This window comes from Ambystoma mexicanum, chromosome 1p (genome assembly GCF_040938575.1).
Source record: "Ambystoma mexicanum isolate Mex_15411 chromosome 1p, UKY_AmexF1_1, whole genome shotgun sequence".
NCBI lineage: Eukaryota > Metazoa > Chordata > Amphibia > Caudata > Ambystomatidae > Ambystoma > Ambystoma mexicanum.
The window spans coordinates 206,583,501-206,606,508 of NC_090921.1; the positions used below are offsets into that span (position 1 = coordinate 206,583,501).

Sequence of the window (23,008 nt, forward strand, 5' to 3'; positions counted from 1 at the left end):
TGCACCTATGCCTATTACTGCCTAGGTCCTGCTGTGTCTGCTTAACTGCACCAATGCCTACTGCTGCCTAGGTACTGCTGTGTCTGCTTAGCTGCACCTATGCCTATTACTGCCTAGCATTGTGCACCCTGTGGGATGTTTTTACCCATGCATCCAAGCCCTACCTCAAAAACTGTGCAGTACTGGCATTGAAAACATCATGTTGGCCAGAGCTTCCCAGAAAATACCCAGGGAAGTGCATGAAGAATAGGCTGCCACCCATTTTGCCGATGTTATGGGCACAGAAGGGCACTGCCTAAAACCACCATTGGACTACCCACACAGTAGTCTGAAACCATTGGGAATGGCAATGCTGACTGCCAAAAGCAACCTAGAATTGTGGGGAATTCATTTTCTTAAATCCCAAAAAGGGGTGCAGTACCAGTACTCACCACTATCAGAAAGCCGGCGTTTTAAAACCACCAGATTTTGTTTAAAACTGAATAAATGAACCCAAGGCAAGCCAAAGAAAGACTTACTGAGAGGTGGATACAATCTAAAGTTATATTCTGAAGTGACTTGAAGGTTTATAACAAGACTGGCTGAGCTGTGGATTTCAGCAGTTTAAGTAAATTTGGACTGAAAGACACTAAAAACCTAAATGTTTAAAAGAAATGAGTGACCTACTTTTGAGTGTCACATAGGTTGCAATTGTTTAAATGTCATAGTCTTAAACTTAGAATCAGCATCCTAGCTGCATATGTAAAAAATTGTCTTGACTTAAACTGGGGAACAAAAGTGACATTAGCTGGGGCCTGGCTTAAGGAACTGAATTCTGCCCACCAGCTACCCCCGACAGGAGTTGAGACTTGCACAACAGCTGTGTTCCCAGGCCTATCTGCCTTTTGCTGCTCCCACCAAAAGGGATATGACACTTCCCTGATTGAATTACCTGGGCTCTGCAGGAAATTGAACAAAGCCATGTCCTGACTCAGGCAAATGTTTTATTATGGGGGCCGTAAAAAGTGGCTTCCTCCTGGAAGTAAAGGGGAGGAGCTCTGCCTGTGAGAGCAAGCTGGCTTGGCAGAACTGGAAAAACCAGAAATTCAACCTTGTGCTGGGGGGAAACCACACCCCTGTAGCCAGAATATGGTTTTAGAAAAACTCATAGTACGGACTTGTCATAATTATTTAAATGATACCATAATTCATGTGATTTTTCTGCCCACATTTTAAGAGGTTTTTAGAACCGGTGGCATGATCTGGGGGCAAGCCAGCAGTTAAGAGGGTATTACTTAAAATGTATGCATGTTAAAAATCTGACACTTCATCAATTAATGTCCATACTCCTTGCGCACATGTGTGTAAATTTGGGTTAATGTCCGATATTGCGAAACCAGTTAAAAAATGCAAATGTCCCCATTTCTGAATGCAAGCTCCCAGGAAGAGCAGATTTGGACAGGGTATACCTCCTGTGATATGCGATGGGTGCATGTAATTTTAAACAAATGTGTACCTGTGCAAATATGTCTTTTGGGTCAAAATATAGATTGTGTGTAATTTGACAGGGGTGGGTTCTCTGTATCATAAACAGACCTCATCATGATGACACTTCATTTCATTCCCCCAATCAAGTGGAAGAGGATGAAGTGGCCAATGACAAGTGGAGAGGGGTAGAGCCTAGTGATGCTGCACACACACACCTTTTCAAAACACATAAAAGCAGACAGACAGGACAGATAGGGACCTTCAAATCCATTTGCTGCGGGACGCTCTGCCGGGAAAATCCGTACTTTACCTCCATCAACCTTCAGAGAGCCAACATAGAGACTTCAATCTATCCACCTTCAGAGACCAAGACTTTACTTCAGAATTTGTAGCCGAGAGGTCAACTACAAGCTAAATCCCTCCTTAGCAGGCCTAAAATCATTGCCACTATCACCGCCAGGCAAGCTGTTTGAATTCTTTGCAAGAACCCTTGCCATTTGCCAGAGAGCAGTGTTGTATCCAGAGAGAGACCAGCTCAACCGGAGACCGCTGTATCCGGACCCACAGACCTGATCAGAACCAGAGACCCAGACCAGACCAGCAGAGTAGAGCTGACCCAGACGCTGTGCGCAGAAACCGTCCGTGGCGAGTGAAGAAAACCTGACCAGATCCGTGGCGAGGCCCATTTATTTCAAAAATATATTGTGAGTACCCAGCAAACTGTGCAGAACCAATCTCTTAGTTAAAATAATATAATTCAATCTATTTAATCTAAGTAGAACTGCCTCCTAACTGTCACCTGTCATTTGCAAAGCGGTCACCTGTCATTTTCTAGTTGCTAGCTGTCACTTGTCTTTTTGAACTTTAACATTTCAAATCTGAAAAATGACCTTTACCATATCGCTCATATCTCCGTGACCGTTTGTCTTAGAGACTTGCAGTAACTTTCCTCTGAAAGCTGGGAATCGTGGCTTTTCTACGAACCTAGAACCGCATTCCTACCCCCGATACTTTTGCCGTAATCGCGAAAAACGCACTCGCGAATTTGCCGCGATTTGCAAATTTCTCAACGTGTGAAAACAGCAGTTTTCTTGCTTTCAGTTGCCAAAAATTCGTTTAACCTGCTAGTTACTCCTAAAGTGAGCCTGGACTAATATTAACTTGATACCACTCACCCTGAACCTCTAGAGGGAATTAAGAGCATTTTAGCATATTTTTCACTTCATTGCCAGCACATATAAAAGCATTTTGGGCCTGTGTTTCCAACTTCTGTAGTCTAAGCTGCTGGGGTGAACTGAATTACATTTGATTGCATTTCTGAGAACTGTGTGCTTCCCTTCCATTTCCTTGCATTGCATAAAGGGGGGAGGGGATTGCCAGAGAAAAGTGATTACATTGTTTTGTTGAACGCATATTGAGTATTTTCTGTACTGCATTTTCATTCCACCTTGCATCCATTTGAAACCATAAAGTATTGTTGCTATCTTATCCATCCTATAACCACTCATCATTGATTATAAAGAAGTGTGCTAGTGCCAGACTATCCATTATTGATTACTGCTCAGATTCAGTGTGATATTCAATTATTAATTTATTATAAAGCGTGATATATATATATATATTGTTTAATTTATCAAATAAACCTTTTAACGTGCAAAACAGAACTACTTCTTGGCTCAGTGGGGTCAGGGGGGGTCCAAGAGAGGGGTGTTATATAGGGGTAGTCATCCAGAACGCATGAACTGGACATAAAGATATATTAATAAGGGTTTCCATTCAGTATCCCAGACTAGGCATTGACTTAGCTGTAGTGTTGAATTGAATCCTCTTACAACCCCCAGCTTGAAAATTGACTCTAGGTTTTGATGCTCCATCCATCTGACTGTTATACTACTTAACGCTAGTATTCCTGAGATGGTATAGTATGAGAGTGTTTGAGGCCCATATTATTGAAACTATTTGGTGCACTTTGATTTCTGTACGGAGTATTACCCTAGCACAGCACGAATAGCCATTCTGCTCACGTACTTGGTTGCTTACCTACGGCACACTCCAACCATGCAGTTCTAGCCTATAGTGAATAGAGTGTCTCTCTCAATCCGAGAGGGGGCCATACTGCCCTTCAGCCCTGTGTGTGTGTTCCCCAATCTAATCTAAGTGTTTCGATTTGTATACATCATACTGTTCAGCTGCACCCATTAACAATGTACTCTTTGCTTGCTTGCCTAGCTTAGCCGCACCTTTATGGCACCTATTGTTCATGCTGACCTACTGTGGTTCAGCAAGCTGCATTGTGTTGCGCTATGCCACTCCTAGTCAAGCCTGCTCAAAATCTCGACTTAACTCAACGCACCAGTGTGCTTGCCTGCCCACTTTACAACCTCCGTATGTCGGTGTGGCCCATATTGAATCCCAAGTGCCTCACACTTCCATCATGCTTTTTAGGTCTCTCCTTATCCCCTGCTACTTTATGGCCTTACATGTTGCCAATATTGCTCAGCTACTCTTTGCAATAACACCCACACCTCTCCCGTGGGTGCTCTCTCCAACCTACCACCTTCTTACCCCCCACAGCATCCTCGGCCATCAGATAGTGCTACCCATCCTAGACCTCACAACCAGCCATTGTCCAGATCGGACCCCATAATGAGCTGCCCTGTGACTACTACCACTGAACAGTACTTTAGCAGCAATAGCACTAACCAATATCTGAATGACCCTGCTCTCTGGTTGGAACACTTCGCAAGGAAACCCACCCCAAATCAACCTTGCTCCCTCCTGCTTAGAAATACGAGACTCAGCTCAAGATTCCGCCTACTTCACACTCGCAGCAATAGCTCCAAACACCCCATACATACAATACCTCACTCACCTTCACCTACGTCTACGGTGAAATCCACTATCACAGCAGCTAAACTGCCACAGTTCAAGGGCGCTCTTATAAACGCCAGATCTCTTCCAGCTCACGCATTAGACATTGCTGACCTCATCACAAACTTAGAACTGGACTTTATTGCCATATCTGAAACATGGCTACATGCCACATCTGGCCCTTCACTGTGCTTGGCCTTACCGCCAGACTACGGTATCACATGATGCGACCGCACCACCTCCCAATTTAGAGGCGGTGGAGTGGCCTTCATTCATAAAACCTCTCTCGGGCTAAGAGTGACGACCAACTCCAAACTTGAGTCAGCCGAACTTCTTTCAGTGAAATTACCACTAACGCCCAACCAAACCGCCACCCTCCACCTTATCTACAGACCCTCAAGTCCTGCACCATCCTTTGTTGGAGAAATCTCCACCCTTCTCCTTGACAAAACTAAAACTAACTCGCAAATGATCATTTTAGGTGACCTCAATCTGGGTCTTGGCGACCCCAAATATTCTACTGCATCTGACCTGGAGAATATACTAGTTAATCTCAGTTATACCATGCACATTCAAGAACCGACCCGTACCAAAGGTAGGACCCTTCACTGGCTAGCTGGCTCCAACTGTATTATTAACGTCATCTCTAATACCCTCTGTCTATGGTCCGACCACCACATCATCACTTTCAATATAGAAGCAGCCCTGCATGCCCCGACTGTGCTAGCCCCAGCCCTCCCCACTAGATATAAAAGGGACATAACCAAGGAAAAACTTTTCTCATTGTTAATTCCTTCTCTCAACGCCGCCTCATACTCATGCATGGACCCTACAGCCCTAGCCGACACCTACAATCGCAACATGATTACCGCCATAAATTCTATCGCCCCTATCAAACTCAGGAAGTCTAAACCACATGCAGACCTCACAGCTGAGATTGCTCCGCAAAGCTAAACGGTGCGCTGAAAATCATTGGAAAAGTCACCCCTCTAATGAGCATAAAGACGGTTTCTTCCTTGCCTCCCTCACCTATAAAGATGACATTATAACGGCCAAAAAGGAGTCCTTTAATAACCGTATTGTACAAGCAGACTCGAACCCAAAACAACTGTTTCAAATTCTAAAAAAACTCGAATCCCCAGCCTCCCCCCTGACACCTGCACTAAAGACAGTAAATGGTGCGCTAACATCCAGATCGCTTTACTGAACAAAATCTCTACCCTATAAACCTTTTGCCTTCACCCCACTCTCTACCGCCGAGGTAGAAGACATCATCAAGCAAATCAAACCCTCAAATTGCCAAGGCGACCCGTGCAATGCTCCTATCATTAAGGAATCTGCCCACGACTTGGCCCCATTCATCACGGCCTTCATTAACTCCTCTTTTAAAACAGGCATTGTCCGGGATAATCTCAAGGACGCCTGGGTGATCCCTTTGCTTAAAAAGCCATCCCTTGACCCAAGCATATCTACTAATTTCAGACCCATAACTACCGTCCCATTCCTGCTGAAGATCTAAGACCATGTGGCGTAATTACAGATTCAAGACTACTTGGAGTCTAATGATCTCCTTGGTCTACAACAATCTGGATTCCGCCTCAGACATGAGACCGAAACGGCTCTAATAAATTTAAAATCCCAAATTGAGGTCCTGAAAGACAATGGGAAACTAGCAATGTTACTTCTCCTAGACCTTTCCACGGCTTTCGATCTGGTCAACCAGCAAATCTTATGCCGACATCTTCATTCTGCTGCCCACCTCTCAGACTCAGCCGCGGAATGGATCAAATCATTTCTGAGAAACAGATCCATGAGGGTCTTCTCTCCCTCCGCAGCTGAATGACCCCGCTCCAATTCACTGCGGAGTGCCTCAAGGTTCCTGTGCATCACCCACACTTTATAACGTTTTCACTAAACCGCTCTTTGATGTACTTGATTATCTGGGTGTCTCCTATACCAATTATGCCGACGACACCCAGATACTCATCCCCATCACTGGCGATTATCTACTTGACACTAAGGCTTTGAACAACGTTTATCCGGTCATCCAGGCCTGGATGGCCCAACACGAACTATGCCTCAATGACGACAAGACGGAGCTCCTCATCTTGGGCTCCTCGCAATTTCTTAGCAAACTAGATCCGTCATACCAGTCATTTACCATTGATGGAAATACCATCAAAGTCTCTAAAGACACAAAAACTTTAGGTTTCTACCTTGATGCCACTCTATCCTTGTCTCGGCAAACAAATGCAGTCTGATCAGCTTCTGCTTACACATGTAAACTTATTGCAGAGCTAGACCGTTTTTGACTACTCTGAACAGCGTCAGCCTCACCAGAACTCTCATTATGTCCAAAATTGACTACTGCAGTGCCCTCTACCTAGGGACTAGCCAAGTCAATCTGAATAAACGACAAATCACCCAGAGCAATGCCATTAGGGCAGCCCTAAACATCCCAAGAAACCACCACATTTCCGAATCCAGTACTAACCTACACTGACTTTCGGTCAAGCAGAGAATCTCACTGAAAACACTGGCCCTCACGCACAAATGCCTTGCCACCAAGGCCCTCCCCTATCTCTGCAACCGGCTCTGCCTCCATTCCTCCACTCGACCGCAAAGAACGTGCCAGTCCCACAGCCTATCCATTCCTAGGTTCAAACTCGAAAAAGTGGGGGGCACGAGCCTCCCTGTCCTAGCCTCCAAACTATGGAACACCCTCCCGGCTACCATCAGATCTGAAGGCTCCTTCAATACCTTCAAGTTGAACACAAAATCCTGGCTCTTCGAGCAGAACTGAATTGTTTTCACCTCTCAGCTATCCTTGAGATCCACTCCTTATACAGTTACGGTTTCTTAAACCTCACCTGTGATCGCCTTCTGTATTTCATATGTATATCTATGTCTGCATACTATTCATGTATATAACTTTGCACTCTAGTCATGTATAAAACTGTGCCTGTATATAAGTTGTTATAAAATGAATATTTGCACAAGTTGCACCCAGATGCCCTTGGGCTGGATGGTACGCGTTATAAATAAACAAAATACAAAAACAAAGAGGGGGGAGGAGGAGTAAAACTAATTCAATAGGGATCCCACTTAGTATTGGACGGTTTTAAGCTAATATGGTCCCACAATGTTCCGACAAACCTCACTACCCTTCATAAGAATAAAACTGTCAGAGCCCCACTGATGAACTATTCCATAGCTGACTACTGTGAGCATGAATTTAACATGTACGAGATGAATGGCCCCAACCCTTATGCATATACGTTGCCATATGATGACCTCTATAGAACCACACAAACTACCTCAAGCAACGACTATGCAAATGATGAAAACCAGACACCCGCCCTGGCTCATGGTAAACTGGGTGAGCAGCAGAGTGATAGAAGGGGGGCAGAGGTAATAGCTGGAATATTCCTAATCCTATACCAGGAATTAGTAGAAATACAAAATGGTCCAGGGGGGAGCTGGAGGCGCAAAAGGGGGGGACAGGGCAGAAAAGGTATGATGAATATAATGGTCTAGGTTTAGATACAGTATAAAATCCATGACACCCATATCAGTCTAACAAATGGTACACAGACATGAGCGCAATGGCAAAGCAGGCTACCAATGAAAGCTGCAATGTGTGCTCTTTGATTCCCCATGCCTCGGGGACCCCTAAAGTGTTTTTACCACAGGAGGCAGCTATTGCAGAAGCCCAGTGTCTACTTCATCTTGGACTGTGTAGAATTAAAAGCACCTATCAAGCACACACTGTTACCTTACAAATGATGCAAAACAAGAAAACCTGCTATAACAAGGCACCTTTCTTTGTGATCCAAGGAACAATGTTTTCTGACAACAAATGGCATAAAGAGCAAGTAACGAGTAAGGCAGAGGCGGTGCGAGGACTGTCAGAGAAGCTACAATGGATTAAAAGCACATGCGCTCCAATCTGGTCTCAGCACATCGCCAAACTAACGTGGCAAACAGCTCTCGAGAAACCAATGAAGGAGTAGCGTGAAATATCTTATGAACTGTGCTTTTACAGAGAAGGGAAAGTGCCCTTAAGTACGAACAAGAACTGTAGCAAAACTCTCATTCCAGATATGAAAAAAGGAACAGCAGCGTTAATGGACACTTACTGGGTATGTGGCAAACAGGCGTACCTGCACCTTCCGCAGTCATGGAGGGGGACCTGCACTCTGTCAATGCTGCATTCAGCCCTAATGGTGATACCAGAAAGCCACATCCGAGGGGAGAGGGTGCCAGCAAAGATGTCCCAGGCACCCCCGTCAACAACCGAAGAACCCCCGGCATATGATGTTTTATCCGAAGAGCAGCTACAAAGCACAGTATCCCGAAAGCAGAGATCATCAATCTATATCTCAGCAGAATCCTCCGAAATTCTTGTCATGCTTGACTTGTCCTCAGCATTTAATGCAGTCAATTTTAATATCCAGACTGTTGTCATTGGCCTACGTTTCAAAGGAAGAGATGAATTGGTTTGAGTCATTTTTAACCAATCGTCGACAACAAGTTAAGGTCGGCCCGTATTTGTCTGATGAACTACCGGACAAATAATGTGTGAAGTGCCACAGGACTCATCCCTGTCACCTCTACTTTTTAACATTTATGTTCGTTCTCTGCTCAATGTTTTTGGACAGTTTAAATTACAGTATCATTCACATGAAGATTATACTAAAACGTATGTTCTCTTAAGCCATCCAGCAAAGGCAGTGTAATGGTTGCTGAAGTGTGCTGAAATGATTCAATGCTGAATGTTGGAAAATAAACTCCAGCTGAATACCTTTAAGACAGAGGTTATTATCCTCAACCCAACAAATAAGTTCTCTAAAGTTACTTATGTGATCCCTTTTTCCGCTTTGTTTGGGATGTCTACTAAATATACTCAGTCTGTATATGGGAGGCCAGCCTGAGCTGTCATTTACAGGTGAATCAAATCATAAAGTCCATGTATTTTCAACTCATGCTTTTAAAACCTCTACTTCCACTCATTTCTGGGAAAGATCGTCCCACTGAGGGAGGCACCCTACCCTAACAAATTCAAAGCTGGATTATTGCAATGCCATAATAGCCGGCATTCCCAAATATCAAATTCCATATCTACAGGTGACTCAGAATTTGACTGTATGCATGATCTTTTTTCTATCCTGGAAAGTCGCTATTTCAGAGTTCCGTAGAAGCCTACATTGGCTGCAGGTACAACGGCGGATTGAATTCAAGAAGCTGTGTCTTGTTTTTAAATGTGTTCATGGATTGGGCGCTCTGTATTTGAAATCTAAGATCTTATCCTATCGTCTGACTCATACTTTATTATCAAACGGACAGGGAATATTGATAATTCCCACCTCCCAAACCTCTACGTGGGGAGACAGATGATTTTCTGTTTTTGGCCCTCGTATTTGGAACTCTCTCCTGCAATCCTTGCATGAGATTAAATTTTATCCAGCTTTCGAAAAACCTCTGAAAACATATTTGTTTGAATGAGAGCACCTGGTTCTATTCAAGATAGTTGTTTTTTATCCTGTTAAATTAAAAGAACAATACATTTTTCATTTGCACCCAGATGCAGTTTTGCTAGGTTCATATGGGGTATGTGCTTTATAAATGTACAAATCAAATCAATAGTCTACAAGTCATTGGAAAAGAACATGCCGAGCTAGACTGAACTATTGCTCTCTACACTAACCATGTCCTCTTTCCTTGCCAATAGCATCAGAGTCCCTTGCAGCACTCTGGTGGGAGGCTAGTCCTTTTGTTAAGGGTGTGCTCTTTGATTCCTGTTTCCAGGACAACATCCTGTGGAGTGGCAGTATCACTGGTGAGTGTGTTACCTGTCCTCACAAATAATCAAAGAGTGGCAAACCCCAGGGTAATAGTCATGTTGGGAGCAGCAGAGACAGCCTGGCTGGGGGAAGACACATAATCATGCAACAGCTGGGCTGGGCTCACAGGGCTGACACATGTATGATATCTGTAGCTGTCAAGAGGGCACCTGTGACCCCTGGACCTGCACTGTGCCACTGAGGAGCGGGTGCTGCAGAACACAGTACTAATCCAGAAGGGCATGGTGTACACTATGCTTCAGGCATGGAGTTTCTGAATGGATGACCTGGTAGCAGATCACGATTTCTGAGATGGAATTACCTGCATAATGTTATTAGTTAATACATTTTCTCTTTAAAAGCCAATGCTTCCACACCCTTGCATGATGGCAATTCCTCACAGTGAGATGCCCATGTTCTGTGCCCAATACCTAACTGATCATGTGAGAGGAAACCCAATGAGTGCAAACACAAGAGGGGAGCCACACTACCCCATTGAGGCCCTAAATAAAGTCTAGATTGCTGGAGTGAAAATGCCCTAAAGAGCGTTAAAACCACATTTTTTCAGTACAATAAACATAAGGTAACCAGTCAAAGCATTGTCAACATTCAGGGCCAGCACTAGCAATGACCCTCAGAATGAGCAGAGCTGGAAGATTCATCTTGGTTCTGTGGTATGCTTTTATTCTGGATGAAATATGTTTCAATCCTAATTGCCGAAAATGTGCACTATTTTGTCATGATGCAATTCTAGACATTTGACCAACATATTTATGTAAGTAATGAGCCATTAAATAGGCCTACGGGAACCAATATACTGCACATCCTTGCCAAACAGTAAGAGTTATAAAATGGCCTCTGTTCCTCCTGCTGTCCCAATGCATAGTTTCTTCATGGCCAGATGTAATCCGTCCTTAGTGATTGGTAGATTGAGGACTGTTGCTAAACTCAGCTATTTAAATCCTCTCCAGTAACTTGTCCTTCTCTCTGTTATTGGAGGAACACAACTCGGCACAAAGTGCCCTGAAGAACTCCATGCAACATGAATTAATTTCCACGTCATTTTAGGCAGATGCATGATCAGATATGTCATGGATGATAGTCACTTGTATTTCAAGGAGAAATCTAGCCATCCTGTTGATCCGTTGCCTTTAACCAAGATGAAGTTCTCACATTTGGTGAAACAGTTATCATCCAGAACCATGGTGGTTTATTGAAGCTGGTCTTTGTTCTTAATCAAAAGCTTGAGGTATTTAAGGGAGGGGCGGATTGATTGAGTTTCTTTTAAGATGTGTCAATTTCCCCTGGCATTACCCATTCACACTCCCTGAAGCGTGTTAGTTTTTCCAACCATAAGCAGCAGGCTTTCTTATTGTCCCAGCAAATGCCAATAGACACCTGTGGTTTGAATTTCACAGACCAACATTATTCTGTATATTTGTATTTACTTGCCCTCTAGCACAACGACATTGAGATGCCAGTCAAGGATATCGAATGTTCAGTGCTTGACCCTCTTCCTCCTGTAATAATCTCGAGTATACACTCTGGCCTAACAGACCTGTGACCTGTCAGTGACTCTGAGTCATCACTGCAACCTCCTGACCTCTTTATAACAAGTGAGGAGGAGAATGAAATGTGCCATTGATGACTCAGAGTTGCCTTGAGGCTACAGGTGGGTTTATTGCAGATGGTAAAACATATGGATAGGGTTAAATAGTACAAGCGTAAGTGATAGGAACACTAGGCAATCCCATACCCTTATGAGCTTAAATGTAACTGCTCCAACCAGCACCCAAATGGCGTGGATACAAAACTTTAATTATCACTCATTTATTCCATGTATTCAACATTCACTCATACAGAGACACACAGGAAATCACAGTCTCTATGTTCTCACAGGGGTTAGGGAACATGTGTGACTCACACACTGTCAATAACTTTCACACATGGTAGATTGCAGGTATGAGAGTCAGCAGTCTTCAGGTGTACTTACACTCATTTCGCAAGCTCTTTGTAGTGAGTGTAGGGTAAAACAGGAAGGATTTCTTTAGTGAGGTTATTAGTATCAGTGAGGCTGGACATATAGGACAAAAGGAGGAAAGGTAGTGAGAGCACAGGGATGATTTCCTCCCATACAATGTTGTATCGTTCCTTGGTTGCAGGAGTTGTAGTCTGGTTTGAATATTGTGCATAGGGAATACACTATCAGAAAAGGTACACTGGTTGTGGTTCATCGCTCGGCTGTGCAGTAGACCAACTACTTTCTCAGCTTTGGATAGATGGTTATAGCAGTTAGCTCAAGAAACATGTTTGCCATTTCCTGAATGTCTGGTGGTCATCTTCCCTTAAAAGATTCTTGAGCTTGAGAAGTGAGTTCTAGACTTTGGCAATTAATATTGAGAATGAGGAACCTCCCTGCCTTTGCAAGCTGATGCTGGGCCTTTTCCATTGGAAGTGAGGTGGGAGATTGAGGGGGTTCTGAAGTGTATTCTGTTCTTGACAAAGCGGCAATTCATGGTGTTCAGTGGTGGGGAAATGTGTTTGAACCTTTGATGTTAAGGAGCAGACTTACAGCTGCATTTTAGATTTAGCATCTCACTGCTGCAGATTTTCAATAAGGTATTCAATATGGCTGAGATGGTGGCTAGGTTCTAGTCTTGACCAAATTAGTGATATCGTGGCCAAGGTCTTGAGTGCTGTGAGAAACTTGAGGGTTTTCTCCCAAGTAGACCTCAGGAATCCCTTATTCAGGTGGCCAGGGGAGGGCTGGAGCTCTCAGATTCCAACCTTGGGGGTGGACGAGCGAGGGATGATCACCTGGGTTGGAGAGGCCGGGGAAAAGCCCCAGCTAAGACGCGGTATTATGCCGAGGAAGAAGGAGAGGAAAATAAGATCTTTGAAACCTTTGTAGGTTGTACAACATCTATCTCCCTACCTACCAATTAAGTTCCCCTATTAAAATCCCACCACCCAAAAACATCTGGTAACCCAACTAAAAACCCAAACCCTGTCACAGTATGAAACAACCTCTTTCAGAATCCTTGTTTTCAGGTTGCCCACCAGAATGCTCGTGTTCATTCTTCTCCATATCCTTCTGATAATTCATACCGAACATCCAATCTATCTTTACAAAACACTACTGTTCCCACAATCCCCTGTATTCAGGTCATGATCCCAGCTATCCCTGTTTGCTTCCTACATCTCAACAAACCCCGTCCCTCTGATTCTCATTTTCCGAACTCCCAGTCGGCTTTGACAACACACTACCATTTCCACAATTCCGCCTATTGCATCACAATAAGAACGCCAGTCGTTCTCGTTTGTTTCACAAACCCCACCATTCTCACCCTTCCAAAAATACCTTTTCTCCATCCTACCCTGTAGGATACTCAAAAATCATACCAGCCCCCTTATCCCACGCAAGCACTTGCTTGCACAGTAACCGAAAAGGGCCTAATGTTAAAATGGTTTACCTGACATGTCCCGATACAAGGGTCAGGCAGAGTGAGGAAATTGACACAAATCACACATACCTGATGGCCCTTTGCCTTACCCACAGGGATAAAAGGTGGAGCACGAGAGCACAGGATGAGCAAGGCAGACTGCACAACATCAGAGCTAACTCAGCACGGCAGTTCAAGAGGAGAAGGATGATGCATACAGCAAAGGTGACAAGGAGAGAAGCAAACTTGCCCTTTCCAACCAAGGCCTGTGAAACAGAAGGAATTATAAGACTGCGAACAATAGCCAGCGTGTGTTGCAGCAGATGTCTATGGTACGTGAGACCCTCCTCCGCTAATAACCAAGCTGGGGAAGGACGCTGGTCTCGTTGGTACCAACCTTGACTCCAAGGATAAAGAAAGGCAAGCGATTCATCACAGCTGGTGAGTCAAGGAGAGAATCGACTAGAAACCGAACTGTGTTGAACGAAAAGTAGCCAACTTTGAAAAGCTTAAAGATACAATTGAGGAAAGAGGGGAAAACCAGCAACAGAGGAGGCTGGTACCACGCGGGTGCTTAAGCAGGAAACTCTGGCCGATTACCCGATGGTAGAAACTACGGTAACCAAAAACAGGTCAAAGTGGTCATACAGCGGTCTTGTAAAATAGTCTGTACTGTCAAAAGTCTTTGACCGACAGATGATTGAGAAGCTAAGGGAAATGAATCCTGCTTGGTGAGATGAGTGTAAGAACAGGGTATTGAAGTTGGCAAGAGTGAACCCGGCAGAGGGATGCTAACGGAAAGGGGCAGGGTCTGAAGTCCCTATAAACACTGTGTTAACTAATGTGAACCCGACCACGGGGTGTCAACAGTGAACTGTCTGCAAAAGTTGATGAGAGTGAACCCGGTAGAGGGAAGCTGAAAAAAGGGGCAAAGCCCAAAGAACTGTGTAAAAAGACATTAAGGTTTGTGAAAGTAAGAAAAGCCAGAGTGAATCCGAGGGAGGGAGGACAACGCCTGAAAGTGGCCCGAGTCCGAAAGAGGGAGATCTGGGGGGAAAGTTATCACCAAAAGATTCACTGAAAAAGGAACTGTTTTGGCGAATTGTTGAATACAATATTGTAAACGATCTGCGCCCGGAAGAGGGGGATCCAGGGGTGAAGGCTTCACCAAAAGTATACGTGAAGCAGAATGTTGTGTTTGTTTGTTGGATACATCAGGCCTCGAAGGAAAGAATCTTTTTTATCGAAAAGAAACTTTACCATCGAAGAACCTGATAGCTGGAATGTAATTGTCAGACCGTGCTGAGAAAGTTTGAGCGTGTGCTGTGGCAGTTGGAAAGGAACTGTTGGCTAGTGCTAAGAAAGCCCGAGCGTGGCCTCTGCTCCAAGGTCCCACCTTGTCCTGTGTAGAAAACATGGGGAAGAGAGACCCCTGGCAATCACATCCTGACTTATGATTTGAGAACACTTCTTTCTTTATTGATACCCTATCCCACACTCTTTCTGTAATTAGTAGTAAGGAATTGACAATAGGATTTTTTCTTAGTATAGCCCCTTTTACTTTGACACAATGCTACTAGGTCTGCCTTATTTTTCATTTGATGGTCGACGTTGGCTCCAATCTTAGATTTAGGTTAAGGTTAGGCGTTTTTCCATCCTGCATTTATAGTTCAATAAACACCCTTGAACTGTGATCACTTGTGCCTGTCTTTACTCTTGCCATTATGAGTTCCTTACAGCATTAAGTGTAGATAGTACATGATACGTTGTAGAGTATGAAGTTGGAACAAGCAACATCTGACAATGCCTCACCAGTGAGTCAAATGTTAAGTCTTTCCCATTATGATCCTGATTTTCTTTACTGAAGATGATGTTTGTTTGTTGTCATCCAAGCATCCTCCTGTGCGGATCAAGTGTTTATGCATAGTTGCTCTGATGAAATGTTGTTTTGAGTATGTAGATTATCTGTGTTGCATCCTGGGTGTACTCAACATGTTAGTAGACATGGCTGGGATTTCAAGAGAGCCATGATGGTAGTTTTGACTCTCACTGTGGGAAAGGAGGTGATCAGTGACGCACAGCTCCTTTCACTGCAATGTCTCCTTTTATAATCATTTTGTTCATGAAGGTGGCAAGTTTTCCAGTAGGATGAGAACACTCTTGGTGCTCTCATCTTAGTTTTTCTTTAGCATCACCCAGTTTGAGTAGAGGAACGATTCTGTACCCATCATTTCCCTAAAGCAATGTTTGGGCCTTGTGAATTAGCTTTTTTATTTCTACATAGTAATGGAGCATGTGTATATATTAATCTGAGTAGACAGTAGGTCTTGTACAGAAAAGAAGTGAAGAAAAGGGGTGCTTGGTGCAGTCGATGTTGGCTCCGTGGTCGGGTGGAGTTGTGGTGTTCCTTCACTGTCAATTGTGATCTTACGTTTGTGAGCTCTTTACTCTCAGAGAAACTGGCTCACAGAGTTCTTGAGTCGGTGTTGGATTTGTGTTTCAATCTCCTGTGGTTTAGATTTCTTGGATGATCTTAAAGATTTCCTTTGACTGTGTTGCACTACTTCTATTTGTATGAAATAATGTGCTTACTTGGTTTTGATGATGTTACTGCAGTAGTCGGCAAGCAATTATTATTAAAGCAATAGAACCCGATTTGAGGGGCTTCGCTCGGGCTTTTAACTATCACCTGGGGGGAATTACCAGACAGGTAATGCCCCCTCCAAGGGTTCTATCGCTGTTAGTACCCCGGCACATCGTACCAGGGTACTGATAGACATTTTTTCTCAAGCTGTGAAACAGCATTGAAACTGTTTCTTGACATTTTGAAAAAAATAAATAAAACAAAATGGCCACCAGGGATCTGGCATAAGGGCCTACACATAGTCCCTTCTCCCTTCTCTATTTTCATGGCAGTCATTGAAATGAATGAAAAGAAATAAACTAACAAAATGGCCTCCATGTGAAGAGAGAAGGGACTATCTATAGTCCCTTCTCCCTTTCCATGGTGACTAATTACGTGCCAGAGATGTGCCAGGCACTGTCGTGTTCACCGTGCCAGCGAGGGACAGAGGAGTGCAGCTAAGTACGGTTTGAGTAGGAAGGGGTTTGGATATGTGGAAAAGGGGTTGGGGTTGGGAGAAGAGGCAGGGGACGCAGGAAGTGCACTTACCTTTGGTCCCAGCGAGGGAAGATGGCAGACTCCTGCTCCGAGGAGGCTTCGAGAGGGCTCTTTCCCAGTGTGTTAAGGACCACATTCCAAGCCTTCTCATTGGCTGGGAGACTGCCACACCCCCTTATCGAGTACTAATGTGGTTTATTTTTACTTTGGATTTGTTTCAATTTCTCAGTTTCTTTTTCATGTTGTTTGATTTTGAAGTGAAACATTTAGTTCTGAAGGTTGTGGAGATGCACTTCTAGTCTTGTAATGTGTGCACCAACTATATTGTTGGTTATGTTTTCTTAAACCCCTCATTTGAATGTTTGGTTGTATATTTGCCCAGGATCTCATTTGGGATGCAAGTCCTTTGGGTGGATCTGCACGTGGAAATTACTTTGTTAAAATAAATTGTAAGAGGGAGAGATAGGTGATTGTTATGGTTTCTGTTATTTATTAATGATCGTAATGCGGCTAGCCAATGTAAGTCATTTCAGGTCTTTATTCTGATAACAACTGAACTGCAACTCCCCGTACATTCCAACATAGCCCCCAACATTCTAGAACTCTAGATCCCATTAGCAACCTATAACACCCCCCATACTTATCATTCAACTACTTATCGACTGTATCAATTATCATTCAACTACTTATCAACTGTATCAACTATCACATTGGCTCAATTAACCTCATGGGCTTAAGAATCACCCTTTTACATCTGCTCCTTTCAGGTCCATCACAGGATCCATTACCCATTTCCATATCCATGTACATTCCAACATAGCCCCCAACATTCTAGAACTCTAGATCCCATTAGCAACCTATAACAGTGATAACCACAAGGAATGTGAATTGGGGAGCAGATAGAGATGATGATATGCTTAACCATTTGTTTAAGATGTAAAGAAACAATGCTTGCAGTAACTTACCTAGTTGGAGGATTGCCCTCGTGTTCAAGACAATTGTTGAAATCTCTGAGTAATGTGTGGTTTTTGTGGACTACAGAAAGGTTTGAGACGCATCAGCAAGTTTGTCAGTGAAGGTCCACCGGTAGAATGGTAGTCTGTAGATGAGAAGGATGCTAAGTGATAGGGTCTTGGAGATTGAGCAGATGAGGGCTAGTGACTGATTCAAATTCTAGGATGCTAGACGATGACACTTGAAACACATTTCTGTGGACTAGTGCTATACCTCTTCCTATCCTACTGGCACAATTTATGAATTTTGTTTAATCACCTAACTTTTCTGAACATATGGTGATTGATCAACAGACCGATTCATTTTATTGATGAAGAGTAGGTCTATTTTCTGCTCCCATAGGAAGTCGAAAATATCAGAGGCATGTATGTCACTCACCAAGAGTTGATGGAAAGGCATCTGGTGGCACTATTACCTTGTGCATTTTGGTGGTCACTAGAGAGTACATTGTTGTGTTCAGTAGATCACAAGGGCTTTTGATTCAAACCTTTGTTTTCAAAAAGAATAACTATTTCTTCTTGGAGTCAGTTTCCTCTTCCTCGTGTCCTTTGCATTCAGGGCCTTGTTTCCAATAAGTTGGGTGAATATTTGTGTTTGGGCTTGTTGGAATAAGGTATCTTTGTAAAAACGGGTAAAATACAGTTAAATAAAGTAAATTAAAACATACATTATAAGGTAGCTTTGCCTTGGAGCGGCTCTTAGCTACTTTCCTCCCATGTTGCCTATGGTCCTGTGAGCTTAGGCTATAACTATACCATTAGGGATTCTGGAAGTGATTTCAGCTCTCAAGACCAGTGCAGAAAGGGAAAAAAGCCCTATTTCTCCAGCCAGCAACAACATGCTGGTACCTGTTCACTTTCATGCAGTGTGTGCTGACCTCATGCAGGATACATTACATTCTGTTTTCAGATTCTGTGGCATTCATCTACATAATCTGAGTGAGTATGTGATTTGGTGTCAGTATACTATATATAGGCTTTATTAGATTAGGTTTTAGCACCGGTCTGGTGACTCACGCACTCCAACAAGTCTAAGTGACTCGAGTACCAAACTCAATCAGAACAAATATCATTTTTTTGTTGGTTGCTCAGGTTCTCTTTTTGTGTAATATTTTATTACTCATATTTCTCAGACTAGACAGTTAAAGTGTAGGATTAAAGGGTTGGGTTCAGTTCACATGTTGAGGCTTTCTATTTTGACTGTCAGTTTATTTTGGCATGCCTCTCTGGTCCACATAGGTACCCTTAGAGAGGATATGGGTCCTTTTGTCTATTTACATGCACAGCTTCAACAGATCTATGCCATTAATGACCACCAGTTCTTCATTCTGGCAGTCCACAGTCTGACAGCCCACAAAGATCTGGAAACTATCCCCTAACCTTACGCTGTTATGTATCTAGGATTGTTAGAAACTTTATGATTTGATAAAGCCTAGTTTTACTTTAACTTGCTTGATAATGTTTTCCTTCAAGTACCCTTTGTGGGTATTGATGAAAGTTCACAGTGTTTGTGTGGATTATTTGTACACTCCATTTTTTGGGTGCTGACAGCCAGCATGCAGAAGTACTTGGCAGTTAACACATACAAGGTAATGTTTGCTGGTCAGTCGAGACCATATGCAACACTGCTTCCAAAGATTGAAGATGGTGCTGCCTCATCAATGTCGGTATGTTCATGAGTAAAAACTGCCCATGAGTACTCAAATCTTAAACGTGTGTCTTTAGAATTTGCTGTAATTGTCTGTTTTTCTGCAGTGAATTATTGTAAGTAGCATGATGATCACTACGCTGGCTGTACAATCTCTGAGTTAGAGTTTTATATCTAGAATTGGATCACCGTTCACACGAGGAAATTTTACTTTAGACAATTCTGTGATCATTGGTCTTTGTAGTGAGTGAAAAGTGATTTCTGTAGAAAGGCTGACTTGAAAAATAAACAAGTATGATGGGGTTATCTTGTGTTCTCTATTCCATCATGATTAATCTCTGTTTCTTTGCTCCTGATTTTGTTCGGTGCGTTTGTGATGTACCCACATGGAATGTATTCCGAGTAAAGTATTCCTCATTTCATTAGTTAGTGGAAACCTACAATCATCTTTTAAGAACTCACTCTTATATGAATCTGAGATCTCACATTTGTACAGTGTTTCATGGGTAGTCAATCATCTATTTAATCAAATCAAACACATCTCAGTATTTGATTTTTAACAGATTGTACTATCTGCCTTTACCACTTTGTCCTCACACTGGAAGCCAACATCTACTGCAATGTCCTAGGACTGGAAGCCACACTGGCTTCAGTGATCGCACCCTGTGGGCTGTATTTTCAGCACAGGAGCAGTATGAATAGGCGCTGCCACGTACCACTTACTCATTAAACTCGAGTCACAAATAGTCAAGTTGACCGTTTCTTGGGACAATGAATGCCCAAGAGCAGCCTCAAGCTCCTCCAACAGTAGAAGCACCAAACATGAGACCAAATAGGGGCCTACTGGTGGGTCAAAGGATTAGGGCAACACACTCTCAATTCACCTGTGAAGGCAACAATACAGCAGTGAATGGTGTAGGATGAGATGTGTAGGGAGAGACAGTTTAGATGTAGTGATACTGTATATGAAAGGCAGTAGGTGGGACATGCCATTACTTTCAGTGGAGGCAGTAAACTGAATGCAAAATACAGACAGCAAATGGAAATGCACATTAAACAGGTTTTAAAATGATTCACTTCAGGGTGAATAGGTCATCTGTCCAGCTTGCACTGTATACACATATTAACCCAATTTACCACCAACTAACAAAATTAATAATGTACCCTTAACAAAGCAGTGAAAATGTGTTAGATGAAATGTCAAAGTAATGTGCTGGTTTAACGTGCAATTTGCTGGCTGTGATTCAGTGCACAAACTATGAAAGGAAGTATGTGCTCGTCACTACATCTCCACTATCTCTCTCTACACATCTCATACTGCAATGACATCGGTTTCATGCTCTATATTTTATTTGTTGATGTATTTGTTTGTTTGGTGGTTTGTAAGGCACCATCTACAAACAAAGCAGCTTCATGGCACACATTTGAACACCTTTTCTTCTCACTGTTTTAGACATGTCTGCTGCTTTGTTTCAAATCGCTATCACTCCTTACCTTTCACACAGCCCATAACATTTTGTGGCACTGCATGATGCTATTGTGGTTTCTATTCTTTGTATTGTGCAGTCATGTCTGTGTCTATTAGACTTAAACTCCTATGCTGGGAATATATTGGTACCTTTGTGCCCGGCTGATTCCACTGGATGGCAGATATGTTGATGGAGAACTCTTGTCCTTCGGGCAACCTGGCATCAAAATCTCCCACCTTCACATAGTGTATGGTGCCATCCAGCTTACGTTGCCAGTTCAGGATCCCATAGACGGAAGGGGAATTTCCATATCTGTCAAAGAAGATTTCCTCCCCAATCGTGTTCCTGAAGCGGACACTCTTCATGTAATGCAGGAGCTGGAAACACCATCAATAAGAAAAAGATAAGAAGTTACTAAAGTTTGGCTTAATAGACCAGTGATTCCTCCTACCTTCCTTCCTTTCCCACCAACATCTCAAGTCACATGATTTACCTGATGGCTGTTCTACAAGCGTAGGCGCTTCTTATTCTAATCAAACACAAGCGCTAAAATCAAAAATAATCTTAACCTACAAATTCAGGATTGCATAAAATTGTGAAAGATTGCTTTGTAGTCTATTGCTTCCCAGTGTGTGAAGCTCTAGTGAATAAAGAGAGAAAAGGAAGGCAAATTCTGTATTTAATTGGAATCGCCAATCTGCAATAGATGTCATATAAAGTGAACATGCCTGCGAATGATCACGCACAATATCGTCGAAGCACACTCTCCAGCTTATAGCACTGGTCCAAGGGATAGGATAAATGTATCTCACATGCCAATAATATATAAGTGTGAAAACAAAGACTCTTTCCAAATCTAAAATGTGATTTAGTTCCTTTGGTTCATGATCATTGTAATCAAAATATGTAGGCTTACTAGCTATCTCATTCATAAGTTTCTCCCCTTAATGTGTTTATGTGTGTCTGGGCATTCTTCAGGGTTAATGCATTGGCTACCCATCAAGGAACGTATCCTTTTAAAGTCCCTGGCACTAACCCACAAATGGCTCCATGGCACAGCACCTCTCTACCTCTCTCAAAGATTCTCAGCGCCTCCCTCGTACAGACCCACCAGATCAAACTACACTAACCTTTTAGCCATCCCCAAAAGCCTTAGGGTCCGGGCAGGGGGCTCAAGCATCCCGGTCACAGCAGCCACCAAATGGAACTTGCTCCCTCCCACAGTCAGAAACATTGAGTCCCACGCAGCCTTCAGAAAAGCAATCAAAACAATGTTGTTTGTGTAAATTCTAGCGTGCCATGCTACCAGCACTTCATCTTCACCTTATGTCTAAGGTATCACTGTAATGCACAATATCTCAAGTATCTTCTTTATGTTTTCCTATGCTTGCACATCCACCACGTAAGGCACATGCCACTTGTAACCCATGCATTGCCTCTTACATCATGTAACTAAGACAACTTCTTGAAACAGCGCCTCAATGCCTTTGGGCTACTAGGCGCTTTACAAATACAAAAAAAAGTATATGTGTACCTATAGCAGCAATCACAGGTGCTTCTGTAACTAGCAGCATAAAACATGACTTTGCATTGCCAAGTGAGAGGAAAAAAATCCTGTTTTAAAATGAATTAGTCTTTTCCAGATGTGGCAAATGCATTTCCTATTACTCAACACCTTTTTATTTTTATTTAGCTCGAGAGCTTCTTTGGCCAGGTCTTGAGCATTACGGTAATAGGGCACATGTTGCTGAAATGCTGTTTGTCTCTCATTCCTGGTATTAGGATGGGGAAAAAAGCTATGATAATGGAAGAGAAGCGAGACCCCTTACAATACAAAACAGCGCAAATTGGGTAAGGTCTGGTGTTTGGGCATTAACTATTCCTCGGAAGTGCCTCAGAAGTGAAGTTGGGCTGGGAGGAGTGCGAGTGATTTGGCACCCTTTGGACCCCCTCTTTGGACCAACTGGAATATTGACTGGAAGTTTGCCATCGTCATCTGCAAGGGGAAGCTTGCCTGCCGCTGTAACACGGCGTGCATCTAACAAGTAAATACCTGTTATTGCTGGACTTTACCTCGGCTCGGAGGCTTCGCTGCAGCATGCAGGTATATTCCTGCTAGTGTTTCATTCTTTC

At 43.1% G+C, this 23,008-nt stretch overlaps 1 protein-coding gene across 1 annotated transcript in view; it reads right to left on the minus strand.

Moving 5' to 3' along the window:
- Nucleotides 1-23,008, minus strand: part of LOC138567831 (vomeronasal type-2 receptor 26-like) — a 109,197-nt gene extending 86,189 nt beyond the window's left edge. Inside the window, exons 1-2 of the mRNA XM_069646329.1 lie at nt 22,949-23,008; nt 21,025-21,252 (exon numbers count right to left, since the gene is read on the minus strand). Coding sequence (XP_069502430.1) covers nt 21,025-21,252; nt 22,949-22,975 — 255 coding nt within the window. The 5' untranslated portion in view covers nt 22,976-23,008. The remainder of the gene's footprint in view (nt 1-21,024; nt 21,253-22,948) is intronic.